Source organism: Cetorhinus maximus, chromosome 26 (assembly GCF_964194155.1).
Source record: "Cetorhinus maximus chromosome 26, sCetMax3.hap1.1, whole genome shotgun sequence".
Lineage (NCBI taxonomy): Eukaryota > Metazoa > Chordata > Chondrichthyes > Lamniformes > Cetorhinidae > Cetorhinus > Cetorhinus maximus.
The window spans coordinates 20809817-20837592 of record NC_135904.1 but is presented as its reverse complement, the minus strand read 5'-3'; the positions used below and the strand labels follow the sequence as shown (position 1 = coordinate 20837592).

The 27776-nt window shown below is 40.8% G+C and overlaps 1 protein-coding gene across 14 annotated transcripts in view; it reads left to right on the top strand.

Moving 5' to 3' along the window:
* Positions 1-27776, top strand: part of tcf12 (transcription factor 12) — a 274600-nt gene that overhangs the window by 159704 nt on the left and 87120 nt on the right. For 13 of the 14 annotated variants that reach the window (XM_078530320.1, XM_078530325.1, XM_078530321.1 and 10 more), the window contains 2 exons: positions 13085-13220; positions 17230-17282. In XM_078530320.1, the coding sequence (XP_078386446.1) occupies positions 13085-13220; positions 17230-17282 (189 nt within the window). Of the gene's footprint in view, positions 1-13084; positions 13221-13818; positions 13866-17229; positions 17283-27776 lie in introns of those variants that run through there. The other variant, XM_078530332.1, reaches the window with a different exon arrangement.

Below are 27776 nucleotides of genomic sequence, written 5' to 3'. Positions count from 1 at the left end.
CCTCGGGTGGTCCCCAGCCTCACAGATGCCAGCATTCAGCCAATTTGATTCACTCCATGTGATATCAGGAAACAGCTGAAGGCAGAGGATATTGCAACGGTTATGGGCCCTGACAATATTCTGGCAATGGTGCTGAAAGCTTGTGCTCCTAAACTTGCCGTACCCCGAGCCAAGCTGTCCAGTACAGCCACAACACTGGCATTTATCTGGCGATGTAGGAAATTGCCCAGGTACATCGTGCACACAAAAAGCAGGACAAATCCAACCTGGCTAATTCCCGCCACATCAGTCTACTCTTGATTATCAATTCCTCAGTGTAGTGTCATAGGCCCAACCATCTTCAGCTGCTTGATCAATGACCGACCGACCTTCCATCATAAGGTTAGAAGTGCGGATGTTCGCAGGTGATTGCACAATGTTCAGCATTCGTGACTCCTCAGATACTGAAGCAGTCCATGTCCAAATGCAGCAAGACCTGGGCAATATCTAGGCTTGGGCTGATGTGTAGCGAGAATGTTACTTGTCACTTAAGTGCCAGGCAATGACCATCTCCAGCTAGAGAGAATCTAACCATTGCCCCTTGACATTAAATGGCATTACCATTGCTGAACCATTTTAACCAAGCCCTCTGCTCAATTTTATTTATACCATTTGTGTAATACTTTGCTTCTTGCAAAATGCTATTAATTAGTTGGCCCATCAAATTTTGCATTAGTATAAAAACAGTAGATATCTTTATCCATATTTAGCCAAAACAGGGTAGGCAATCATTGTAAAGCTACTTGGGTAAAGTAGCCTTTGAGTTTTTAAGTTGACAATTCAAGACTACTAGTTATCGTACAAGTTGGTCCCTTGCTTGACCAATGGAAAGCTCTTGCTAATTTTCATTGTTTGAAATTTAAAATGTTATTTATATTGTCTGTGATTTCTACTTACTGTATTCTATATTGCGCACAGTGGAAAATGCAATTTTTTTTACTGTGTTCCTGCAGCTGGGGGGTCTCTTTTAGTTGTGATGGGTAATTGCTACTTGAATGTATCCGGGTGTGGAAAAATTTGTACCATGTGTACAAATCTTGATTTTGTAAGAAAAATTCCAATTTCAATTCCAATTGATCAATAGCTTAAATAGTTTAACCATGTTCAAGGTGAATACAGATATCTGCTGCATTTATCCTGCTACAGAATCCGAAAGGCCAACGAACAGCAATATGCAAGCAGGAACTGGAGGTCTTGCATCTCAGTAACTCATTTATACTCGCCAAAAGAAGAATTTTAGCTGGACATTGATGTGCATCTTTTATTATTTAGTGAACAGTGGAAGGGCTGAATGACCCACTCTTGTTCCTAGATCAAAAATTCCATCTACCTTCAAGCCACGACCACATTGCCGCTGTCAAGGTAGCATGTACCCATTGTACAGGTATACTGGGGTCTACATTTGATTTCACACTGGAATTAAATCCATTCTCATGTGTAGGATTTTAGCAATGAGAAACGTATGCATCATCTCAATATTTTGCGTTTTCCTATTCTCTACCTCACATTCATAGCATCCGAGAAAGGCAAGACATTTTCAGTCTCTGAATATCTTCAGTAGCGAATGTAGTGCCGATTCTTAGTTCTGCTACAAAAAAACTGCACTTGCAGCTTATCAAGGAGAATACCTGTGCTCGGTTTTATGTAACTCCTGTTGACTGAAACAAAACTTGCGTCATGAAAGAGCCTTTTTGTAAAGAGGGATTCAAACTGCAATGTCGTTGGATGTGCAGTGTGCTAGAAAATAGGAATTTTAAGTATTAACATGCACCTTTAGCCTGTGTATTTATGCCGGTTTTGTTTTCACTGAAAACCTTCCAGAAATTTTCAAAATTGCATACTTTTGTTTAAAAGTAATCCATTGGCTGTGAAGTGTTTTGAGAAGTCAAAGTCACTCTATAAATGGTATCTTTTTATGCAGAAATGTTTCTACATTTTACCACTGGTTAAGTCACAGTTTAAGTATATTTTGCAAAGACATCAGAAATAAACTGGGTTTATAGTAATTTATATGGTAATACCCAGTCTTGGAAATTGATGACTTATACTATTAGATCCTCAAGCATGGGTATCATACCTATTTCCTTTCGAAGAACTGATGGTCATTATCCTCGTTTACACAGTTATATAAAACCAGCACTATGGGAAAAGATTTGTTATAGCATCTCCCCCTTTCTGAGACTCCATTCAGGGCCATCTTGTCTATTGGCTCCGCCCTCAAATGCACAGCAGATGTTACAGACAAAAGCATATTTGTTTCTTTCTGCAAATGTCTTATTAAAGCATAGCCTGCTTGTGATTTCAGAAGGTTTTTGTAGTTGAAGATACCCTGCTTGGTAACTTTATTCCCAAGTCACTCACTTTGTGCAAAGACCTTCCACCTGGCTTACCTTTTCTCCTAACATGCTAATTTTAAACTTCTGGCCCACTTTTTTGCCATGATAAAATTGCTTAATCAACTTTGTTGATCCCTTTCATAATTCTAAAATTTTAATAAGGTAATTTCAAAACCTTTCCAAAGAGAGCCCAATTTTTCAATTTTCACTTTGAGTTTCAATATTAAGCTTCCTATACATAGTTTGGATTGTGTATAATCAAATGTCTTAGTAGTCAGAATTGATTTTGTACACTCCATCTGTTACTGAAATGCAACACTTTGCAGCCATGTACTAGACTGACAGCTTCATAGATTTAGCTGTAATAACGAAGATCTCTTTCCTGATTCTCGATTTGTCTGACTGATTCTTCTGTTCATCACATACTTTTGGTTGCTTTTATACTGATTTATTTTATAAGGTTGTTAGAAAATAGAGACAGTTTAAGTTATATTTGTATTTGTGGGTGTTACGAATGAGTTTTAGCTTTAAAGTTTGTATGATTTATGTTTCTGTATTTGTGTGTTAAAAGGGTGAACTTGAGTTTTAGTTTCACTTTAAAAGGTGAAACCTGGGATCTAGTTTCATTTTCGAGGGAGACAGTAGGTCTAAAACTGTTTGTTTACCTGCATTTCTAATGAGTTTTATGACTCTTGGGGAGAAGTTAAAGCAAACACGCGAGTAGAGAAAAAAACCTATGCTGTTGCCTAGCAACAGGGGTCCAGAGAGGCAGGCCCCATGTGCATACACAAAAACTAAAGAGAAAGCAGTTTAAGTTCAGTTAAAAACAGTTCCCTCACCACCTGCTGCAGACCCTGTCCTTTAGGACTCGGTCAGTAGTGGTGCAACCAAGCCACTCCTGTTCCCTTTGTAGATTTTTATCCTTGATTCACTGGAAAAGAGGCAGCCTGAGCATTTCTGCATTGTTATTGTTTGATAGGAAACAAACTTCCCCTGCCTGGGCAATAGCAGTGTGTTGTTCCAATACAGAATTGTGATTAACTTGTACAGCAGCCCCCAAATTTTCACCAAATGCCACTTCGATCAGCCAAAGAAAAGATGCAATTTGACAATGCAGGGCAGAGTTAATACCATTCTACTGGAGTATGACTGTTGGTACCTTGTGTTATTTGAACTCTGTCAGCAGGCAGAAAATTGGACTTGTTACCATTTAAAGTATTCCTAAATATTTTTAATAGCTGAGAAGGTCAAATTTTGAAACTGAACTGGAGTTTCTATAGACTGATGATGCAGAAAACTTCTCAGAAATATCTAGTTATTGCAACTCTTTGCAAAAGTTGAGTTGTTTTCATTTGTTACAATTTAGTCTCATTGCAAACATACGAACGTACGAATTAGGAGCAGGAGCTATCGAGCCTGCTCCACCATTCAATAAGATCATGGCTGATCTGATTGTGGCCTCAACTCCACATCTGCCTATCCCGATAACCATTGACTCCCTTGTTAGTCAAGAATTTATTTTGCTCTGCGTTAAAAATATACGTTAACCCTGCCTCCTCCCGCTTTCTGGGGAAGAGAGTTCCAAAGATTCACAACCGTCTGAGAGAAAAAAATTAATCTTCTCCTTCCCCTTAAAGGGGAGAAGCTTTAATTTTAAACTGTGTCCCCTCGTTCTAGTCTCTCTCACAAAGGGAAACATCCTTTCAGTATCCTCCCTGTCAAGTGCCCTCTGGATCTTGTATGTTTCAAAAAGATCAACACTGTCATCTAAACTCCAACATACATGGGCCCAGCCAGTCCAACCTTTCCCCATAAGATAACTCCACCTTCCTCCCCCAACATCCCGGGTATCGGTTGAGCCAAACTTCTCTGCTCCTAATACATTTATATCCTTTCTTAAATAAGGAGACAAAAACTGGGTGTGGTCTCACCAATGCTGTATGCAACTGTCGCAAAACATCCTGAGTTATATATTCTATTCCCCTGCAACACTCCATTTGCCTTTCTAATCACTTGCTGTACTTGCATACTTTTCCTGATTCATGTACGAGGATACCCAGATCCCTCGGTACCTTGAAGAGCATAAACAATTTAACAACACTTTACTCCTTCAGTGTCAGGCCACAAGAGGCAAAGCTCTTGCTGGAACAGTTATATGTTGGAATTATGCACTTATTACTAAATGATGCCGCATTATGACATATTAACCTACGTGACACATTAAGTAATTTACACTGTAGTTTGTGATATTTTGAGACATCAGCAAATCCAAACTTGAAGCTGTGGTTTAGATTTTATTGACATTGTTAATAACTGGGGTTTTTTGTGTTTGTTAATTAGCAAGATGAATGGACAATTCAGTGAGATGGTGACCTACATCTCAGTTTCTAGTTGCGTCCAGTTTTTCTTCAGTGCATTTTTTTAATAAAAAGAAATACATAATTATTCAATCAAGCTACTTTTCACCATGTGCTGATGTCTGGCATGGTTGAGGAGTCGATGTAGAAACTTGCTTGTGTCCTATAACTCAATGGGTACTACAATTATCACATTGGTGCAGTGGTTTTGAATTTATGGTGTAAATATGGTCTCAATCTGGAGTTAGGATCACTTGACAGTGCAGCAGCAACAAAGAAAGAGCGCCTCAGCTTTGCTTAATTTTCACAAGATTTAAGCTTCATGTTTGGTGTTGATGCAAAACCAAACTATTATAGGACAGTTACTAAATTTACAATGAAAATGCAGTTAGATGCAACAAGTCAGTTTATCTGCTAAGTATTGAGTTCTTTGTGGGGATAAAAAAATGCCATGAAAAAGCAGCCAAGGGATGCAAAGAAAGAAATTGACAGATGTCTGATTCTACAATGCCAACATTAGAAACAAAAATCTCTCAACGGAGTGGCTAAGGCATCTGTAAAAATCACAATGCGTCAAGGCAATCTCTTGAAATTTTAAATATCATCTTTGCCATTAAAATGTCTTGTAGACTTCCACGGGAGCATAATAAACCAAGTTTGATACCAAACCACACAAGGAGACATCAAGTTAGATGGCCAAAAGCTTGGATTTAAGAAGGGTCTTAAGGGGGGGGGAAAACGAGGTAGAAAGGCAGAGAGGTGTAGGGAGGGTATTCCAGAATGAGGGGCCAAAGCAACAGAGGATGCGACCACCAATGGCAGAGCAGTTGAAAACGGGGGGTACACAAGAGGCCACATTAGAGGAACAAAGAAATCTGAGGATTGTAGGCCTGGAGGAGCTTATAGCAATAGGGAGGAGTGAGACTATGAAGGGAATTTGCAAACAAGGATGAGAATTTTAAAGTCAAGGTGTTGCTTGACCAAGAGCCAGTGTTGGTCAATGAGCAGAGGTGTGATAGGGGAATGGGATTTGATGCAAGTTAAGACACGAGTCGCAGAGCTTTGGATGACATCAGTCTTAGAGGGTAGACTGCAGGAAACCAGCCAGGAGTGGAATATGAAATTGTGATCTCAGTTTTGTAAATCTTAACTAAGAATGGTGGTTTTATTGCATAAGTACAATAAATTTTATACAGTCGTGCAAGATTCCATACTTGACCCTTGTTGGTTGCTTATTAATGTTGTTTCCATGTGTTGGTGTAAATTGTAAACAATGCTAAGCTTGAATGTCAGTTATTTTGCATCTGTATATTGTGTTGTAGTGCTTCGCTACTCAGTACCCCAGGTTGCTGGCTTTTTCTCCAGTGAGCTAGATTAGCCTGATTACTCTGGCAGGATGCAGTTGATGGATGACTGTCATTATCTCCTCAAGTCTGCAAGACATTTTAGCGTCAAAGATGATAATTAAAATTTCAAGAGATTGCTTTGAAGCATTGTGATTTTTACAGATGTTTTTTCCGTTCAGTTAAGAATTTTTTTTGTGCCAGTGTTAGTATTGTAGAATCAGATATTTGTCAGTTTCTTTCTTTCTTTACATTCCTTTGTTGCCTTGGGCTTTTTTCAACAAAGAAATCAATACTCAGCACATTAGTTGAGACCTGAAGCAGTGCAGTTTAGTACAAAGGATTTAATAGAATCTTGTCCAACACAAAACACTGGAGGGGATCCTAATCAACCTAATTTCTGTCAGCTCCTATTGATTACTCATTTAAGATTTTATCCTGTAAGAACCTACTGGTACTGAACTGTGTTCCTAATCTGGCTAGATGATTCCAGAATGGAGCTGAGAAGTTGAATTTCTTTAAAAAAAAAAGCTGTGACTAAAATCTGCTCATGCTCCTTAACAATAAACAATGTTAATGTTATGGTTGCTTATTTTTGAGATCAAAATGGCATTCATATATTAATTTTTGTCTGAACGATTTTAACAAGCTTTGTGGTCAAACTGCATGCTGCACTGCCAACAGATGGGAACAGTTCTTGCCACCAGTTATGAGGAGGTAATCTGGAGGAAAGGAAGAGGCAGTCTCAAATAAGGGAGGAAGGCAGTCTAGACAGCCTCTAATTGCCCAGGCTGTCTAAGAAGAAGTACTGAAGCTATGGAGAAGCCGAGTGCGATACCAGTAACCATAATTCCAATTCCTCATTCATCAACAGCCCCACACTCATTGCCTTCCCTCTGACCCTGACATCACAGCATCCACTTGACAGCAGTGCAAAAGTAAAAACCACCACAAAATAAATACTCCAATCCAAATTTATCAATAAAATCATGCCATATTACACAAAGAAATGAACTAATCTTCCTTGTGCATTCCCTTAGTGCTTGTCTTTTGTGTGCCTTTGCTACCCTCATGCTGTTGCACAGTGATACCCCAGTGTCAGCAGCATGGCTTTAGTCGGGGAAACTGCAGATGACTTTGGAGAACAACCGAGCGTAGAAGATTTAGCTGGAGACTGGACCATCTCAGCATGAGAGCCAGCAGTACAGACTGACAGACAACAGCAAGAGCATGGGCAGATTGGCAATGGTGGGAGGATGAATGCTATCTTCTAGAATGAACACAGCAGTGGTTTGTGCTCCATGGAGCCTACTGCTCTCCTGGGGTAGTGCCTTGCCAATCCAGGTAATTGGTTGCAGGACAGATTGCTGGACTGCTGTGACAGCCTGCAAGCCTCTTTATACACTAATCCATAGCCATGATGGCAGCAGCATTGCATGATTGCATGGCAACAAGCTGACCTTGTATGACAGCAAACTGAGTTTCCACTGCAGCACTCGTGTTGGGTGGCTGCTGCTTACGCTGCAGTGAGAGCTCCATCATCGTCCATCCGATGCTGCATCATGGTTTGGTTCACATGTGCAAGTGGAGTTGGCCACCTCTTGGATATTGGAAAGGACAGGCTCCAAGCTCTGCATGAAGCAACATGCCAAGTTGGTGATGGACTCCTTCATGCTGCATAACATTGACAGCAAGCTTTCTGGCAGGCTTCCTAATACACCAAGCGTTTTGTTTTGCATGCTCCTTGGTATTCTTCCAAAGGCTGCCCCATCTAAGTCCTCCTCTGAGTTCTCTGCAGTAGAACCTGTGCACAACCTTTCTCCTTGGGAACTGTGCTTTCCTTTCCCCCTGCCCTGGTTGCCATGCGCTCCATGTCCAATGTTTCTCAATGTACAGATCTATCCTCTTTGATATGTACAGTTCACTATTTCAACTGATGGCTGCAAATGTGAATTCAAGTGTCATTGTTCTGTCTTCACCATCATCCCCCTCTTAGTATCACCTCCCCTCCCCTCCACTGCCTGACCAACTTGCACCTCTTGGGTGTCTGAAAGGAAGAAGGCACAAGGGTAAGATTGTAGTGATAGCAGTGGGGTAAAGTAAGAGGTGCAGGTTTGCAGCTTGTAGATTTGGAGAATGTGTGGGATGAGGGGTAAGTGAGATTGAGAAGCAAGATTAGCTATGAGGATATTGTCACCTTTGGCTTTAGGTCCACCTCTGACCATGGTCTCAGCATTGGCTGTCCCAAAAACAGCCAGCATTGTTTTCTCAGTGAGGGTTAGGGCATGCAGGCATACCTCTTCCCCTTTAGTTAACTCATGCTGCTTCTGGTTGGGTGCCTCCTTGTCCTGCATGAGGGAGGGAAGTGTGTGAATGTCATGCCATCTGTTGGGCTGATGTGGTATTCATGGTAAAAACAAAAATAAAAATACCTGGAAAATCTCAGCAGGTCTGGCAGCATCCGCGGAGAGGAGCACAGTTAACGTTTCGAGTCTGTATGACTCTTCAACAGAACTAAGTAAAAATAGAAGAGAGGTGAAATATAAGCTGGTTTAAGGGATGGGGGGATGGGGTGCGGTGGGACAAGTAGAGTTGTCTACTTGTCCCACCACCCCCCTTTAAACCAGCTTATATTTCACCTCTCTTCTATTTTTACTTAGTTCTGTTGAAGAGTCATACGGACTCGAAACGTTAACTGTGTTCCTCTACGCAGATGCTGCCAGACCTGCTGAGTTTTTCCAGGTATTTGTATTTTTATTTTTGTTTTTTGGATTTCCAGCATCCGCAGTTTTTTGCTTTTATCTTAGTGGTATTCATGGTGACTGTGTACGCAACCTGTGAAATTCAGGTGTGAAACTTGCTGCAGTGCTGAGTGTTTGAGGGTCAGGTGACGCACATGGATATTAGCCATGAGCCCTGCTTGATCAAGATTGTTGGTTGGTGAGTGATAGTGATTGGATGATTTGAACAGCATCTGAGGATATTGGTGCAGTTGATAGGATATGGCATTTAAAGATATTTACTGACGGAAGAAAGAGACATGCCGTCAAAGGTTTTTGTCTTGCACTCATCAGGACAGAAAAGCTTTGACAGCATGTCTTTTTTTTTCCAGCAATACTCAAGTTCTGTACTACCAAGCAAATCTACTGACCTTAACCACTTGGGTGAGGCCATTGAACTTCTTGCAGCACTGCATCCAGGTCCTTAGGGCTTGACTCCTGGTATTGATTCCATGGGTATCTGCCCCTGCCGCCTTTGAGGTGTGTGGAGTACCATGCTTTTCCGTTGCAAGGTGCAGACTAACCTGAAGCGGTCAAGTCCATCTTTAAGTAGAGCTCACCACTTTGGATATTGGCTCTTTGCTAATGCATCCAGTCAGTGAACAGCGCAGTGAACGATAGCTTTAAAGCAGGCTTGGCCAACCTTCTTGCACTGGGGGGCCACGTTTCAATTTTTCTCTCACTTGGGGTGGGCCGATGAGCAAATTTTGGAAAAATGAGGTTTGGCACAACATTAAACACGAATTTCAACAAAAAAAAAGCTGATTTATGGAAAGGAATAGCCTGCTGAGCCAAAAAAAATCACAACAATAAATTATTTTAAAAAATGAGTAGTAAGTAAAGATGACCATTCGCATATCCAAGGCTGTGTGTGTCCAGCTCAATCCCAGGTTCGGTGCTCACTCACCCTCACTCCCTGAGAGTAGACCATAAGACATAGGAGCAGAAATTAGGCCATTCGGCCCATCGAGTCTGCTCCACCATTCAATCATGGCTGATAGGTTTCTCAACCCTATTCTCCCGCCTTCTCCCCGTAACCTTTGATCCCCTTACCAATCAAGAACCTATCTATCTCGGTCTTAAATACACTCAATGACCTGGCCTCCACAGCCTTCTGTGGCAATGAATTCCATAGATTCACCACTCTCTGGCTAAGGAAGTTTCTCCTCACCTCTGTTCTAAAAGCTCTTCCCTTTACTCTGAGGCTGTGCCCTCGGGTCCTATTCTCTCCTACTAATGGAAACATCTTCCTCACGTCCACTCTATCCAGGCCTTTCAGTATTCTGTAAGTTTCAATCAGATCCCCCCTCATCCTTTTAAACTCCACCGAGTATAGACCCAGAGTCCTCAAACGTTCCTCATATGTTAAGCCTTTCATTCCTGGGATCATTCTCGTGAACCTCCTCTGGACCCTCTCCAGGGCCAGAACACCCTTCCTGAGATACGGGGCCCAAAATTGCTCACAATATTCTAAATGTGAAACAAAAACAGAATTACCTGGAAAAACTCAGCAGGTCTGGCAGCATCGGTGGAGAAGAAATCAGTTAACGTTTCGAGTCTAAATGTGGTTTGACCAGAGCCTTATAAAGCCTCAGCAGCACATCCCTGCTTTTATATTCTAGTCCTCTCGAAATAAATGCCAACATTGCATTTGCCTTCCTAACTACCGACTCAACCTGCAAGTTAACCTTGAGAATCCTGGACTAGGACTCCCAAGTCCCTTAGGTAGGTAAGAGTGCCTGTTGTTAGGTCAGGGTGAGGATGAACGAGAGCTCTGAGACTGGAGTGAGCCTGACACACGCTTCCTTCCTGCTCACCCCTGCACTCTCTCACGCACTCACGGCTGCAGGTACATGGATGCTCTGTCTGCTCTCTCTCTCTCTCTCTCTCTCTCTCTCTCTCTCTCTCTCTCTCTGCTCTCTCTCTCTTTGTCTGCGCTCTCGCTCTCTCTGCTCTCTCTCTCTCTGTCTGCTCTCTCTCTATGTCTGCTCTCTCCCTCTCTCTGTCTGCTCTCTCTCTCTGTCTGCTCTCTCTCTCTCTCTCTCTCTTTTTCTCCCTCTCTCTGCACTTCCTCCGTGTGCCTGGCCCCACACCCCTCTCTCCCTCTCTGCGCCCAGCCCCCCCCCTCACTATTGAACCTATCAATAGCAGGCATGGAAGAGAAACAGGCTCTGATTGGTGGAGCAGTCCCCAGTAGAAATCTTCAAACTCAGTGACTCGTCTTGCCAGCATTTTCACCAATTGATCCAGGAGCTACATAGACAGGCTTTGCGGCCTGAGATCTGTGGGTTGACCAAGGCTGCTTGAAACAGAGATCCTTCAAACGAGCAGATGTGCTGCCTGCATTGCAATTAACAGGTGCAGGTTAATTGGAAATCTAGGTCCCCACTTCCGTTTCAGGGACTGTCCAATTTAGCTTCCTTAATCTCTTAACAATTATAATCTGCATAATATTGTTACAATCCATGTGTAAATCTGTAAACTCCCCCCCACCTTCCCCCAAACCCAAATTTACCGAACAACTCCCAATGAAGAAATTACCAGATGAAATTTTACTTTTTGTAAGTTCTACTTTGATTCTGGGTTGCATTAGTGTAAACTAAACATAAATTGACAGGCAAATCACTGTCAGTACAACCATAAATTACACATGGAATAGTAAATGCAACACAGATATTTTATCGAGGTACTCTGCAGTAACTTGGCCTGTAAGGCCCCAATTTCAGCCGCACAGTTCTTCTAAGCTCAGATCTCCCTTGGGCTGAATTCCAGTCCCTTTCCTTCAGGCAGCAGCTTCTGCGTAAACAGGATTCTGCCTATGCAATTTTTTGAGTAATGAAGCAATTCTTTCTGGAACCTTTTCAACTCTCAGCTTCTATGGGTTATGGCAGTGTGGATCTACCAGAACCGCCTTTACCTTAGCATGGTATGGCTGGTTCTGAGCATTCAATCACTCAGAAGTTAACCAAATGGCAACTACAGTCTTATAAGTGTGCTTTCTGACCCTGAGGAATCCAGCTCTTTGACTCAGCTTGCTGACTGCCTTCTCTCTCCTCTTTATTTTCTGTTTGCCGCGTGGCCTCCATATTTTAACTTCCACCCTGTTGGCCCTGCTTCCAGCTCAAAGATTGCCAGGTCACAAGGGTCAGTATTTCTTCTTACCTAAAAATTATAATTGATTCCTTTACAAGTAATGCAAACTACAAACTCTTAAAACTCTTTTTCAAACATTTTTAAAACAATTGCAGATTTTCCCAAACATTTTCAAGCAATTACAAATTTTTCTTACTGTCACTGCTACCAAGTCAAAGGCCATCATAATATATTGAAGTAAAATGTATTTTTCTCAGTGTCCAGTTTATGTTGACCTTAAACTGAGCATACAAGTGGATTATGCCAGTGACTAATCAAATTGGCAATGAAAATAAAATTGACCATTGGCTGACTTTCCTGATGACAATAAATGAGATTCATTTCCTGCACTTTCTGAATGAAATTGGTGTAAGGAGTCCAAACATCTTGCTAAACTTCTGATAATATTTTGGCAGGAAACTTGTGGGTTGAGGGGATATGATAATCAATGTTTTAATTAAATCTCATACCTCTTACTTTAAAAATTGGGAGTTTATTCTGTGCATAAACAGGATATCCAACTGTCAGTGCTGAAGATTTTCTATCATACAGTTACTCATTATGGGATTATATCCAGTTTAGGACAAAGGATCGGTGAGTTTTGTTTAGTTAGATTATAGTTCTGTCTGTGAGTGACCTTACTAAAAAGAAAATTGCTCCAAGCCATTTAACATGACTAATTCCTGTTTTTAAATTCATAAAACCCATTGCTGAACCCCTTGAAAGCGTAGCAGACAACTTATTATTGTCTCACATTTTGACCTTTGGTTAATATTGCATCTTTTAGATCAAGTAAGAATAGAGCTATATGATAATTGTCTGCTAAATTTGGGGATTCTTGTACATTTTCATTTTGCTCTACTACTGAATTTTTATGTACTAAATATTAACATCACTAATTCAGTTTTTATCTGGTTAATTTAAAGTTGCTTCTATCATACTTGAAGGTGAAATTAATATTTATGCATCTCAAACTAGGAAATATTCAGTTTATTTGAAGGAAATCCTTAAGATGAGTCATAGTTGAAAATAGAGTGCTGTTGCTTTTGTGGACAACTCAGTGCAGAATTAACTGAGAGTTTTGCATTGTTTTGCAGCCTAGTATTCTTCGATCAGATGTGGAAATAGGCAGTCCTGGACCTATACCATCTTCAGGAAAACCTGGAACAGTGTACTATCCTTTTACGGCCACAAATCCACGCAGAAGACCACTTCACGACACATCAGCTCTTGGTTTGTGTTTACATTCATAGTTTGTGAGCCCTTTTAGAATCTTAAGAGAATGTGAAGGATCCTTGAGTGAAACTAGACCAGAAATAACTAGGCCATTGTCTTAAACTGGTGGGGGGATATATAGAATTATACAATTGATCTATTCCCTGGGTCATCCTTTGTGGTATCCACACTTGTTTTGAAATCACTAGTTTCCCTTATGATGTTGTTTCTGAGAAGTCAAGTCTCTAAATTGAAGAACAAGACCCCAAGGGTTATAATCTCTGGATTATTGCTTGAGTCATATGCAAATTTATGGCATAAACAGGTTAGGTTGGTAAGCATGTAGCTGAAGGTGTGGCATGGGATAGAGGAATTCCATTTCATGGGACATTGGCACAGTACTGGGACAATAAGGGACTGTATCATTGGAATGGCTCCACCTGGACCAGAGTCCTAATGGAAATGCTGAATAGTGTAATCACAAGGACTTTAAACTGGTAAATGGGGTAGTGGGGAGGATTTGGGTGGAAAAGTTAGTATGAATAATAATTTATAAATTAAAGGGAAGAGAGTAAGTAACAGTCAGAAATTGTGTTTTTAAGCAATGTAGGTAGGGAGTAAACGACAAGATTTCAATTAACCCAGCAGAGAGAAATAAGAAACGTGAGTAAAACATTGGAGTATTGACTTATTAGGAACAAACTAAATGATTTGACGCGGGAGCTATTACTGAACCATAGCTGTGAGATGCTCACAACTACGAATTTAGTATACCAGATTATAAGGTCTACAGGAAAGATAGGAAAATGATGGAGAGGCGGAGTAGCCTTAGGGATTAAGAATGAAATAATTTCAGTGATAAAAGATATAATGAGAGATAAGCAGACAGTGGAAACTTTATGGGTAGAGTTAAGAAATAGTAAAGGATTTAAGATTGTAGGGTGAGTTGTGTATAGACCCCTGGTAGCAGCTGAGAGGTAAATTATATAAATACAGAGAGTGGGCAAGCATGTAGTAAAGGCAGAGCGGTTTTAGCGCAGGATTTTAACATTCATATGGACTGGGCTAAGTAGACCAGCACATGGCAGGAAGTTAGTGAGTTTCTTGCTTGTCTGGGGTAGTTTCCTCAACAGAGTGCCCTTGAATCAACAAGTGGGCCGACTATATTAAATTTAGTCATTAGTAATGAGTCACATTTCCTTAACAGCCTAACAGTGTGTAAACATTTACCCAGCAATCATAATATGATTGACTTCAATGTAGTGTTTGAAAGGAAGAAATGCAAAATAGCTATTCAGATACTTGATATCAGTATGGCTGACTTCAGTGCGTTGAATCAGAGACTGCCCACAATAAACTTGGCAGATCTGTTGATGAATGAAATGACACAAACAGTCGCTTGGTCGTATAGAACGTGAGTATTGCTGAAAAAAAGAGATGTTGGTGCTTTTCGTCTTGCACTCTTGGCAAGAATACCAATATAAGGGGGAAACAATTTATACTGCATGAGAGGAGAATGCTGATTGGTTGGCGAGTGGACTTTGATTGGTAGAGGCATTGCCATGGAGAATGCACCAATTGATGGTGGCTGACAGTTAACGACCAAGCATTGTTGGAAATTTAAACCAGGCAGCTTGACCCTGATTGGTCGAAGCATTGCCCTGAGGAATGAGTCAGCAAATGGCTCTCACTTATTTTGTTTAGCTGAAACAGGCGTAATGTGTGTACATGTTCTTTCTGACAAAAATTGACAAATTAAGTGAATGAGAATGACTATGGCAAATGGATTTATATGTAGGCAAGTATGAGGTCATCTATTTTTGTACCTAAAAAGTATAGAACAAGGTGGTGGAGATCCAAAGGGACTTGAGGGCCCAGGTAATAAATTGTTTCATATATCAAACAGGTATAGAAAATCAAAAAGGTTCATGGAATGTTGGGGGAAAAAATAGGAAGCACTTCTTCACATAAAAGGGTGGTAGAAGTTACAGTAATTGATGCTAGATCACTTGTAAACTTGAAAACTGAAAATGATAGATTTCTGTTGACCAAGAAGATGAAAGGTTTTGGGATATATGGAGTTACATCACAGGTCAGCCATGATCTAATTGAATGGCAGAACCTGACCTGCTCCTGTTCCTTTATTTCCTGTGTTTACTGTCTGTCGTGTTTCTGGTGCTGCTTAATACTGTAATACATATGTACAGTGTGAACTTTGTCAGACAATTCAGGAAAGCTTCTAACGCATACTTTAGATGCAGCAGAAAATATTGCAGTAAAGAATAATTGACTTCTTTGGTGGTCCTTGAAAGAGAGTATTTCGTCCTGCATAAAATTAATCCAAAATTATTCTCTCCATATTCCCCTTGCCAATTTCTGCTGGAACATCACCCCTATCCTCATCAAGACAAAGGGAAGGTAGGGACTTTGAAGGCTGAGGACCGTGGACAGATATGGCTAACTTGGCCTCCAGATTTGACTGAGTGGATAGAGAATTGCTGAGTTTAAACTGTTATTCAGTAACTTGCTGTAAATTCACAGCCAATTGGTTTCAGTATGAGGGATAAAGTTAACCAATGACAAATGGGAGAGCTCCCTCAATATCTCAGACTTGGCCCAGTTATTGCAAGAGTCAGTGAGGTAATTCATGGTGTCTTCAGCCATCATTACAAAATGCAGGTCTCGATGTTTCTGAAAATGCAGCATGCCGCTCCCCTTAAGATGTTGATATAACTGCAACAATTTAATCTCCTGCCTCCACCATCCCCACCCTTGCCGTTTCGGCCCAAGCCCATTCAGATTATCTGATTTCATTGAGATCATCACTCAAAAGTATAGCCAGCGAATTCTTGATTATATTCACGTAGACCCCCTCATCTCCACTCTGTCTATTCTGCCTCCTTTCCCCTTGGGCTACTGTTGCTAGTAGCTGATTCCTTTACTGTGCAACCAGCTCTTTTGTTTCAGCCCTCAGTACCTGTGCAGGTTTAGTCTCTTTGCCTGATTTAAAATCGTCCTTTTGGTTGCCTGTTCTCACTTCCTAATTTGCTGCTCATTACATGCTGAATCCAGGTGCTTCCTCTTGATTACAACTCTGAGAACTTGTTCCAGTTTTCCACATCTAACACCTGGTGGCTCTTCACCTCTCCTCCTCCCTCTCAGGTCTAAAAGGTCATCTATCTCTGACCTTTCCAGTGCTGGAGTAGTTGTCTTCTCATTACTATTATCGGCAGCTTCTGAAACATCATCCAACTGTGGAGTAGTTGCCTCTTCTGCCTGCCCATACTCCTCCTTGGTTGGTGTCAGTTTTCCTGCACTCCTGCTTCCACCTCCAGTATTATTCATTGTCTTCTGTAAGAGCCCTGTTCTGACTCCTTCAACTTTTTTTCATTTCAGTCAATGTTACCCTCCTCAGTGGAACTCACTTAGGGATGACTATGTTCTACACGGCTGCATTGGCCAATCTCCTGAGAGTTTTAGAGGGAGTTTTGGGTGATCAAGAACCCTCGTTGGCGAGGCTGCCGATCATCGCTGAATTGCATGAGCTCCAAGTCCCCCACGCCCCAGATTTAAAATTCTTGCCCAATGATTAACTCCTTTCTATTTTTGAACAACTTCTGCCCTTCCCGAAGCCCTCTCCTTTCTGCATGATTCTAGGCTCTTGTAGAATCCACCCCTTTGCCCTTGACCTATTGCTGATCATCCCTTCAATTTCCCTGGGTCCCATTCTCAATTCCCTTCCTGCATTTTTCCACAGCCTCTTTAATAACGTCCAAAAAATTGAAATCTGCCATGTATTTTGGTCAACTATCAGAATTTTCCTCTTTTGGCTCCGTGTCAGTTCTCATTTCTCTATGAAGTGCCTTGAGATGAATTTCAATGTTAAAAGGCTGTTATAAATGCAAGTTCTTGCCTGTAACGATGGCATAGAACGAAACTGCTGTTAGTGTTATAATTTTAATAGCAAGAAGTAAACTTCCTTAAAAAAAAAGTACAATAGTCACAATCTATCTTTCACCCTGTGCAGATCCCTCTCAGACAAAGAAAGTAAGAAAGGTGCCTCCTGGTTTGCCTTCATCTGTGAGTATAGTTTTCTGTTAGGATGTGTGTGCTATGATGTCTTTTTTAATGAAATGTTTTTGTGGATTTTATGCTGTGAACATGACAACAAAAGATAGTAATGAAATAATTTGAAATGTTGAAATTGATAGCAAATGTCTAGTTGCTAGATTTAGTAATGATGATATGTGGCTTATTTGTACAATCTTACCCCTTGTCCCAGCCATTTGAGTCCCCTCTTGGGAGTGAAACCAGGACAGAAGCTGTCAAAGAAGATCGCCTGTACAGGTCTTTTGATGTTTAATTAGTCATTATGTTGCTGAACAGGAGGACAGACAGAGATTAATAGCTCAGAATCTTAGAAATTTACATTTGTAATAATCCCAGTGGAGCTGAAGACATTAAGATTCTGAGGACATGTACAACTCAGATTGCCTCAGTAGGCTGAGGTTATTAATATGCATAAATCACCAAGTCAGATGTTCATTGTGAAGCCCTGGTGGATTTTAAAGCCTTCATTAAGCCTTTCCTAACTTCAGGCTTACATCAGAAAGGCTTTCAAGCAACTCGTTTGTTGATCCCTCTTTGTACTGAAATTTATCCTTTGAGAATAAAATGCTTTGATGAATGAAGGTTGGTTGGGTTTGGTAAAAACCATTAATAGCTCTGATAATCTATTGCTTTCAGGGTGTTCTGTGGCATTAAATGTGCTTTATTCTTTAAAACAACAAAGTTGTAAATGACTGTTGAAAATCCTGTGTGAAGTTTTAAAAAAAACTAAGTGCCAAGGGAAGCCTGGTTGTTAGTGAAATAGACATGAGAGAAAAAGAAAGTGATGCTGCCTTGCAGGATGCACCTCTTTGTTTTGCAAACGGTTATAAGGTTTTTATTTGTCAGCACTTCACTTAACACATGGACGCAGGTGTACTTGGGTGAGTATATGCTGAATGAACTAGTTGATGCATGGCATGTAACAGAAACTGAATGAAATGAAGACATTTTTGTTCTGCATTGGATTTTTCAATGTATCTATCGAGAGTTGTCTCTGTTAAACTACAAGGCCTGATGCTGGAAATTTTTATGACCTTGGTTCCAGATGGGACTGCAGTAGCTAGCGTAGCTGTGGGCAGCTGTGCTTAAAACCTGCAGCCTACCTGGAAGCCCTGAGTGCAGCTGCAGACTCTCTCTTAAAAGGCGTGCTTGCATAAGCACTTGGCCCACTAGAGGCTGAGTAGTTACTTGATAAACAGAGCAAACACAAAGCTTCCAATCATTATTCCCTAGGCCAGGAAAATTTGCATTCCCTAAAAATAGTTAGTAATTTACATTTTATTTATTGCAGTTCAGTGTTATAATTGGTCGCAAAACGTTGTGAGCATAGTTTCATCAGCAAATGTGTTACTGGATATGTTAGTTTCTTTTATTAGTCCATGGGCTGTGGGCATTGCTGGCAGAGCCAGCATTAATTTTCCATCCCTGATTGCCCTCAAGAAGGTGCTGGTGAGTTCCTTTCTTGAACCACTGCAGCCTCTGTGGCGTAGGTTCTTTGACAGCGCTGTTGGGGAGTGAGTTTCAAGATCCAATCATGAAGGAGGAATGATGATATATTCCCAAGTCAGGATGTTGTGTTGACTTGGAGGGGAACTAGGAGGTGGTGATCCATTTGCCTGCTATCCTTGTCCTTCTAAGTGGTGGAGGTTGCTGGTTTGGAAGGTGTTGCTGACGGATACTTGGTGAGTTTCAGGACATCGTGTAGATGGTACACATTGCAGCCACTGTGTGTCTGTGGTAAAGGCACTTTGTTTTAGGTGGTGGATGGAGGTGCCAATCAAGCAGGCTGCTTTGTCCTGGATGGCGTTGAGCTTCTTGAGTGTAGTTGAAGCTGCAACAGGCAAGTGGAGGGTATTCCACCACGCTCCAGACTGATGCCTTGTCGATGGGGGAAAGGCTTTGGAGATTCAAGGTGAGATATTCGCCACAGAACACCCAACCTCTGATCTGCTCGTGTAGCCGCAGTGTTTGTGTGGTTGTCAAGAGCAGATGGTTGAACTCTTTTGTTGAAAATGGTCGTTGCCTTGCAATTTTATGGCTCAGATGTTATTTGTCATTTATCAGTCCAAGCCTGAATGCTGTCCTGTTCTTGCTGCTTGCGGATATAGATTATTCCATTATCTGAAGAGTTGTGAATGGAACTGAATACTGCATTTATCAGTAAACATCCTGCCTTCTGATTTAATGATGGAGGGAAGATCATTGACGGAGCAGTTGAAGATGGTTAGGCCTAGGTCACTGCTGTGACTTACTCCTGCAGCCATGTGCTGGGGCTGAGATGGTTGGTCTCCAGTGTAATCGCAATCGTCTTGCTAGATATGACTCTAGCCTTTGAGAGTTTTCCCTGATTCTCATTGACTTCGATTTTACTAGGGATCTTTGATGTCACATTCAGTAAAATACTGCCTTGTTAAGGGCAAAAACTCTCACCTCACCTCTGGAATTGATGGATTTTGCCCATGGGTATGCTTTGGAGCTAAGTGGTCCTGGTGAAACCCAAAGTGAGCACTGGCAGACAGTTTATCAGTTAGTTGGTTGAAAAGAAGGGTGGGGGAACAGCTTTATTTGTGCAATTTTTTTTAAACCTTGAAGTTTAGTGAAAACTCTGTTGAAGACGAAATGCTTCCCTTTGAGATTATGTACATTCTTTTGGCAGTGGTTTGAAAATCTCGTGGAAAGAGGCAATGTTCATAAGTTGATCTCCTGCAGACATATTCTCAAAGCTTGATGTGACATTTCTGTGTTAGCTGAGGTAATATGTGAAGAAAATTTGCTGGAAACCAGCAGTGCTGGCTCTGTCCCTGGCACTGAATGACAAGAAGATTGTCATCCGGCTTTTGACAAGTCATTCAAACAGGAATCTTGTTCTGCCTAATCTTGTAGCAGCCTGGGTTTAAGGATCGTGTGCATTTATCTTGATTTGAAATAGCATCGTGCCTCAAGGACATGGAAGTGGGAAGGGATGGAGGTGCGAAAATTAATGGCAGATTCCAAGACTCCCAACACCTCCCCCCTCCCAAAATTTCGGTTAGTGATGCTTGAACTCCACAGGTTGCGTTGCCTTGGTTTCTGAGCACCATCGGCAGGAGAACAATGAACTGCCATTGATGGCACTGAGTGTCTTTGGGTGCATTTATTATTCACATTCAAATTGTTTCCATTCCTGTCAAACCGCTTATATTGGGGGTTACAATTCAAAATGCATGGTAACCTGTTGATAGAAGTGCCATCTACTGGATATCAGATGTGACACCACCTTACTGTCGAGAGTTGTGCAGCATAGTAAATCATAGATTTTTGCATATGTTATAATTCAGTGTCATAGTGATTTTAACTAGTGTGCTCATGGACAACAGATGTGGGAAATTGCTGTCTTCATGCTACTAACTGTTCAAATAAATGTGTGGTCATGTTTCCATGCAGATTTTCCTGTAATAAGCTCGATTTTTGTAAAGATGATGTAGTTACTTAAAGCAAATCGTGAAGATTTTTTGGAGCTTTATGGATTCTACACATTACTAAAAATAAATACAGTATTTAATTAAATTTGATTTTGTGTTGACATACAAATATCACCATTAAGGTTTAAACAAGTTCTTCTAAACTGAAATTGGCTTGTTAGGTGACTGACTTTTTGACATCAGTGTGTTCAGAACAGTGTGTCTTGTGCTGGGTGGGAACTGAGCACTTCACTTTTTTTTCCTCATCCATTAAGTTGTATCTTTTTTTTATAATGTTGTGTTTCACTTCAGTTAAGTGAAAGGTTATGTGGTTTGCCTTTCATAGGAACCTGTGTAATAAGTGAGGGTTTTGTTTGTTTGTCCAAAATGTACAGATTGAGTCAAACTTTATTTGTTATGTTTTTTCCTTGGTGTTGGGTCAATTGGAGGTGCTGTAAACAGCACATGAAACATGAAACAGCAATAGACATGTCTTTCCCTGGCCAAAGCACAATAAAATGATTATACACTAGTCTTAGATTATCTAATTTAAAATGAGATCTCGTGCAGAAATTCATACAATGCTGAAAGTACAACAAACAAATTGACTGGGACATGAAATTACATTAGATGAAATCCATTGTGATAGATAGCCTTTCACAAAGGTGACGCAGCTAGGTGATAACTGATCTAAGAGGTAAATTTTTTTTTTTGTAAGATCACATTTTTAACACTGGTTTATAGTATTGGGTCATTTTCTAACTTTGAAGTTGCAACAGTTTTCTGCATACTTGAATTTGACTTATACCAGTATGGTTTATAATTGATTTATATTGAAATGGTTAATAATTAATTGTTTAACCTTAACAATTTTGATTTTGGTATGCACTTTCAGCATAGGATCCCACCACTATTGCTCATGCAGACTAATTTGCTAAACCAACAGAATAAGTCAGTCTCTTCCACCCCCAACCGACATGCTCACACTTGCCCTACTCCCTCCCTCCGGCCCCTGCTTGCTCCAGCTCCCACCCTCCGGCCCCTGCCTGCTCCCACCCTCCGGCCCCTGCTTGCTCCAGCTCCCACCCTCCGGCCCCTGCCTGCTCCCACCCTCCCTCTGGCTCCTGCCCCCATGCGCGCTAGCCCCCACCTCTTCCCCCTCTATGACTTAATTCCCCTGGCTGTTTTTTCCAGCTGGTCTTTTCTTCACTCCCGTTGCTCTAGTGAGAGATTTGTGCCTCTGCAGGCACAGGTCTGAATACCAAGCACGAAACCTTAAACGCTGCTAGCTTGCCGAAAAATAAAATTATTTTGCCACTACTTAAACAGGAATGTGAATGTTTTACTGCTGGCATAATTCATGAAGGAGAGCCGTTTGAGAAATCTAAACTGCTTTGTGAGGTAGGCTGGTAATCTGATCACTCTTGTTAGATTAGCTGCATTCTACTATACCTGATTAGTACTGTAATCACTCCTGTGTCAGCAGCTGTTAGAATCTGCAATTGCTTTATATACAACACCAGATGGCAGTGTCTATAAAGAAAAAAGAAAGACTTGCATTTATATAGCGTTATTCACGGCCACCAGGCATCCCAAGAGCTTTACAGCCAGTTAAGTAGTTTGTGAAGTGCAGTTAATCTTGTAATGTAGGAAAATAGGACATTCAGTTTTGGCCCACATAGTTTGCAAAGATGATTTCCATGTTTTGCTTGAAAATTACACTTTGTATAGTTCGAATGATGCATGTGTCTTTTTAACCTTTTGCTGACCATGATGGTTAGATAATGTTTTCAGTAATTAAAATTCATGCATATTTTAGAAATGTTTACACCCAAACATAATGAGTTATTTTGAAGGATTATAATTGTTCTGCAACAAAATAATTGTGTAGCCTTTTAATTTGAGAATATTGTGATTTGAGATTGCTGTTTATATTGGGTTTTTTTTAATTGCACTTTTAAAAGGTTTGGCATTTCAAATCTCCAAAATGAAACCATTCCCTTTTAAATTCATTACCTAAACATTCTCAGTTGATTAGATTGTGATCCTTTTAATTCAGCAGTGTTCTGAGTTTCTTTGAAAATGCCTGAAGCTCATGTGCTTAGTTATAGTTGGCACTGTAAGTTCTGTTTTTTGCTTCCATATATTTGATAACAGGATAACCATTATGAAAAAGGTGCAGCAATTTGTACTGCAAGCCTTAAAGTTTATATAATATTACAAAATTAGTGAAATAAATTTGACCTTTATTTTAATGCTGTGTATGTTTTTAAACTAAAGCAATAAAGCAAATGGAAGATGTATGAATTTGCAGTTGGACCATTCATCCACATCTAAAATTTCCTTCAGTTTGCAATTTGAGAATTATACAGAATAAGCATATTGAACTTGCCCCATATGCATCTGTTCTTCACTTTAAAGCATTTTATGCTATTATGACTTCTCTGTGTTGGAATTAGTCAAATCCAAACATACAAGTTAGGAGCAGGAGTAGGCCACTCGGCCCTTCGAACGTGCTGTTCAACGAGATCATGGTTGATCTGGTTTTAAATCCATGTACATGCACAACTGTACACAGCTTTTTATTTTAAAAACCCTGTTTTTTTTGTCCTTTCATTTCAATGGCATTCAAGTCTCTTTAATGCAAGCGGTATATATAAGATTGTAAGCTGCAATATCTGTAAAGTCAACTTGTAAAATGTAACATTAAACACAATGTAACTGTATCAGAAAGTGTTACTTTGTGTCTAGCTTTGAAGGATATATTAAACAAAATGCTAGAAGTACATGGCAAGCCTGTTAGGTTGTGATATTTCACAAGTTTATTCTTCAGAACCTGAAATATCATAAACTGTCTTTTCTCTTGACATGCTGCTGTGTCTTTCCATCATTTGCAGCTTTTTCTTTTCATTTTAATTGTTTGGGCCAAGCTTGCATGTTCATTTAAAAAAGAGTTGACATAACTTTCATTACATAGCAGAGCTAGATTGTTTACAACATGTTTTAGTTTTGTTTATGCTGCTTTTAAATCCATTACATAGTTTCCTGGTGAGTACCAATGTGGACATGGCAAGTTTACTTTCAGCTCCCAACTTGTATGTAATACTACTTAGATTTTTCAAAACATTTTACTTTGTATTGCCTTGACTTTCCCTGCACTCTTTCTCAACCCCCGCTAAATAAATTGCTTCAAGCTCTCACCAAAACACATTTTTATTGCACCTGTTCCAGCACTGAAACCAAATCAATGATTCCTGTAAAATGAAATAACACTGAAGGGAATGTTGAGACTGTTGAACTGTATCTTCTCAGTTGCCGCGTGGTTACATCTTCTCGCACCTCATGGCAACTGCAAGAGAAATGCAGGGAACAGCACCAACCCTTGTACATGGCCTCCTTTGACCTCACAAAAGCCTTTGACACTGTCACCCACGAAGGATTATGGAGCGTCCTCCTCTGTTTTGGCTGCCCCCAAAAGTTTGTCACCATCCTCTGCCTGCTCCACGATAGCATGCAAGCTGTGATCCTGACCCATTCCACATGTCATCGTACTGATGCAGTGTGGGAGGAGGGAGTTTAGGGGAGGTGGTGGCGTAGTGGCATTGTCATTGGACTGATATTCCAGAGGCCTGGGGTAATTCTCTGGGGACCTGGGTTCAAATCCCACCATGGCAGATGGTGAAATTTGAATTTAATAAAAATCTGGAACTGAAAGTCGTAAAAGCCCATTTGGTTCACTGATCCCCTTTAGGGACTTAGCTGTGACTCCAGACCCACAGCAATGTGGTTGGCCCTTAAAATGCTCTCTGAACAAGGGCAGTGGGGCAGTTAGGGACAGGCAATAATAACAAAAAACTTCTCGTTCTTCCTTGCCACAATGCTCCAGCTCGCCCTCAGCAAGCTTCTCGCTGGAGTGGAGCAAAACTACAAACCAAACGGAAACCTGTTCAACCTCCGCCACCTGCAGGCCAGATCCAAGGTTGTCCCATCCTCTGTCATTGAACTACAGAATGCAGATGATGCTTGCGGTTGCGCGCACCCCCCTCCCCCCCACCTGCCCTGGTTATCAAAATCCACAATGAAGCCTTGGACAACATGGACCACTTACCATGCCTTGGAAGCCTACTGCCAACAAGGGCAAACATCGACGACGTGGTTCAACACCACCTTCAGTGTGCCAGCGCAGCCTTCAGCCATCTGAGGAAGAGAATGTTTAAAGACCAGGACCTCAAACCTAGCACCAAGCTCATGGACTACAGAGCAGTAGTGATACCCACCCTCCTACATGGCTCAGAGACGTGGACTACATGCAGCAGGCACCTCAAAAGTCTGGAGAGATCCCACCACCAGCGCTGTCTCTGCAAGATCCTGCAAATCCATTGGTGGGATAGGCGCACCAACATCAGGTCAACACCCCCAGCATCGAAGCATTAACCATGCTTGATCAGCTCCGCTGGGCAGGCCACATAGTCCGCATGCCTGACACGAGACTCCCGAAACAAGCGCTTTACTCAACAGCTGGGAACCCCAGCCCAAGACCGCCCAAAGTGGAGGGAAAGATCCGGGAAGGAGCTGACCACCTGGAGTCTCATCGCTAGCTGAAGCCGAGTGTCGACAGCGAAAGGAGCAAGTGGCGACCTGGGCCCCCCACTGATCCATTCCCCCTACCGCCGTCTGCGCCACCTGTGCCAGAGGCTATAGGTCGTGCTTGGACTCTTCAGTTACCTGAGGACTCATTTTTAGCGTGGAAGCAAGTCACCCTTGACCCTGAGGGACTGAGTAAGAAGTAGTAACTTCTGTGTTAGCTTCATGTGGTTGGTGATTTGAAGGCAAACGAGTTTAATTCCAGAAATACTGTGTCTTCTGCTTATCACCCAAAATGGGCTGTAAACAGGTGCTTGAAGACTTGAGTTGTTGCATATTGAGTTCAGAGATGCATTCCAATATAATTTCCAGCTTTATTGTTTAGCTCTGGCATTTTGCAGGAACCAATGGACCTGTCTCAAATGCTGCTTATCTCTCCATATACAAGAATATCTGCAGCTTAAGTTCTGCAACTTATTTGAACCAGATGCTGAGTACAGCAATATTGGACCTATTGCTAATTGTGCATTCCCCTATGTAAATGTGATAGCTTTAAAACCAAGTAAATCTGAATGCATTAAGTAAGATTTGAATGTGCTTGGTTTACAATTTTTTTGCTTATTTGGTTGGAGTGTAGGTGCAGAATAAATGATTCTTTAATGGGCACTTTGTGTGCAACATGAAGAAGAATGTCATTGGACTTGGGGGAACAGCCATCCCTCCCGAATGTTCTGTCCCATTGTAACTGCAACAGAATCAGTTCAAATGTATACACTTTGAAATAATGTTGCAGATGATTGCATCAAGCTACAGAAAAAAATCTTGTACTTGAGTACAATCTATTGTCATAAGGCCATATAGACACTGACCACAGAACTCAGTAAGCAGTTTTGGGGGTGGGGGTGTTTTTTATAGTTCTGGCAACTAGGTTGCAGCAAAGCAAACAGTATTGAGTTCTTTACTTGGGATCTAATCTTGAAAATCGCTGCCCCATTTAAATTATACACCTGCTTTGTGATTTTGTTTTGTAATGTGTACCTGGAATTGCTAATATTACAAATAGGAAAGAGATTTCAATAAGGGGTGAGCATTATGATGAATTGTCACAATGTATATTATAAATGGAATCATATCCATGCACTTGCCACTGCTTCTTCCACTTGGTAATTATTGTCCAATGCTCTGAAACAGTTAATTGAGACAAGCTGAGAGCAGACATGTTATGTAGAATTCTACTTCATGTACTATCTTTTGCTGTTCCTGCAAGTAATCAATGAAACTTGGCCCTCTCCGAGGGGGGAGTTGTGCGCAGAATCTTCGCAGGTTACCTCTGACCCCAGTCGGTGAAAAATATTAAGCATTGCGACCAAAGATGACCGAAAAACCCGATTGAACACAAAGGTATCATTTGTAGGGCATTTGGAATTATGCAACATATTCCTCCAAGATTATATAGGTAAATTTACTGTGGTCTAAAGTCAAATGCCTTAGAAATATCACTCGATAGGTTTCCATTAATGATCCCAACATAAATATATTCAAGCATTCTGTACTTCCATTTAAATGAAGACGTCTTTTAGTCTTTGCAAAGTCTCTAATCAGCTGAAAACGAAATTCTCCTCGTACCACATATATATATATATATATATAATATATATATATATATTTACAAAAAGTCTAATCTTTACCTTTGAATTCATCCCAGCTAATTGGATCAGTAGCCTAACTTGAAGGATCCTTAAGATCTTTATATCTTTCCTGTCTTCTTGGGCACTTTGACCTAATTCCTGGTGAAGAGATTTGTTCCGAACAAAATATATGTCAACATTTATTACTTTTTCACTGAGGTGGCTGGGATGGCTTGATTTTGAATGGAAACATCATCTGGATGCAGCGGCCTTTTGAATTTAGAACTGATGCTTGTTGTTGAGGGACACAATGGATGAACCTTTGTGCTGCACGTAACAATTGTTGGTAGTTATGCAAAATGTGGAAAATGTCTAAGCCACCAAAACTGCATTCCGTTGTAAATCATATTTTTGTAAAAATAAATTATTCAATAAGCTTTGCACATGGCTGATGTAACTGCTTAGTACAGTGTGTGAGGTCATAAATGGCAGTAATTTAGGTCACTTTCTGTGCGTCTTCCCAGTAATCACATGTCTAACTGAAATAAAGGTTTAAAATCATCATCTCCAGCTGACTTGTTCAGTGGACAGAATCTAGGATTAACACTTCCATGACGTTAGTGGGATAAATAGTTGCTTTGAGTTGCTATTGTCCAGTAAAGAGGTATTGTTCAATTAGATAGTTTCAGTTTAAAATGTAGATAACCCAGAATATCGAGACATAATACAGGTGCCAATGCATATTTTTATATATATATATATATATATATATATATATACACATATATATGACTATACAAACAATTCATTTA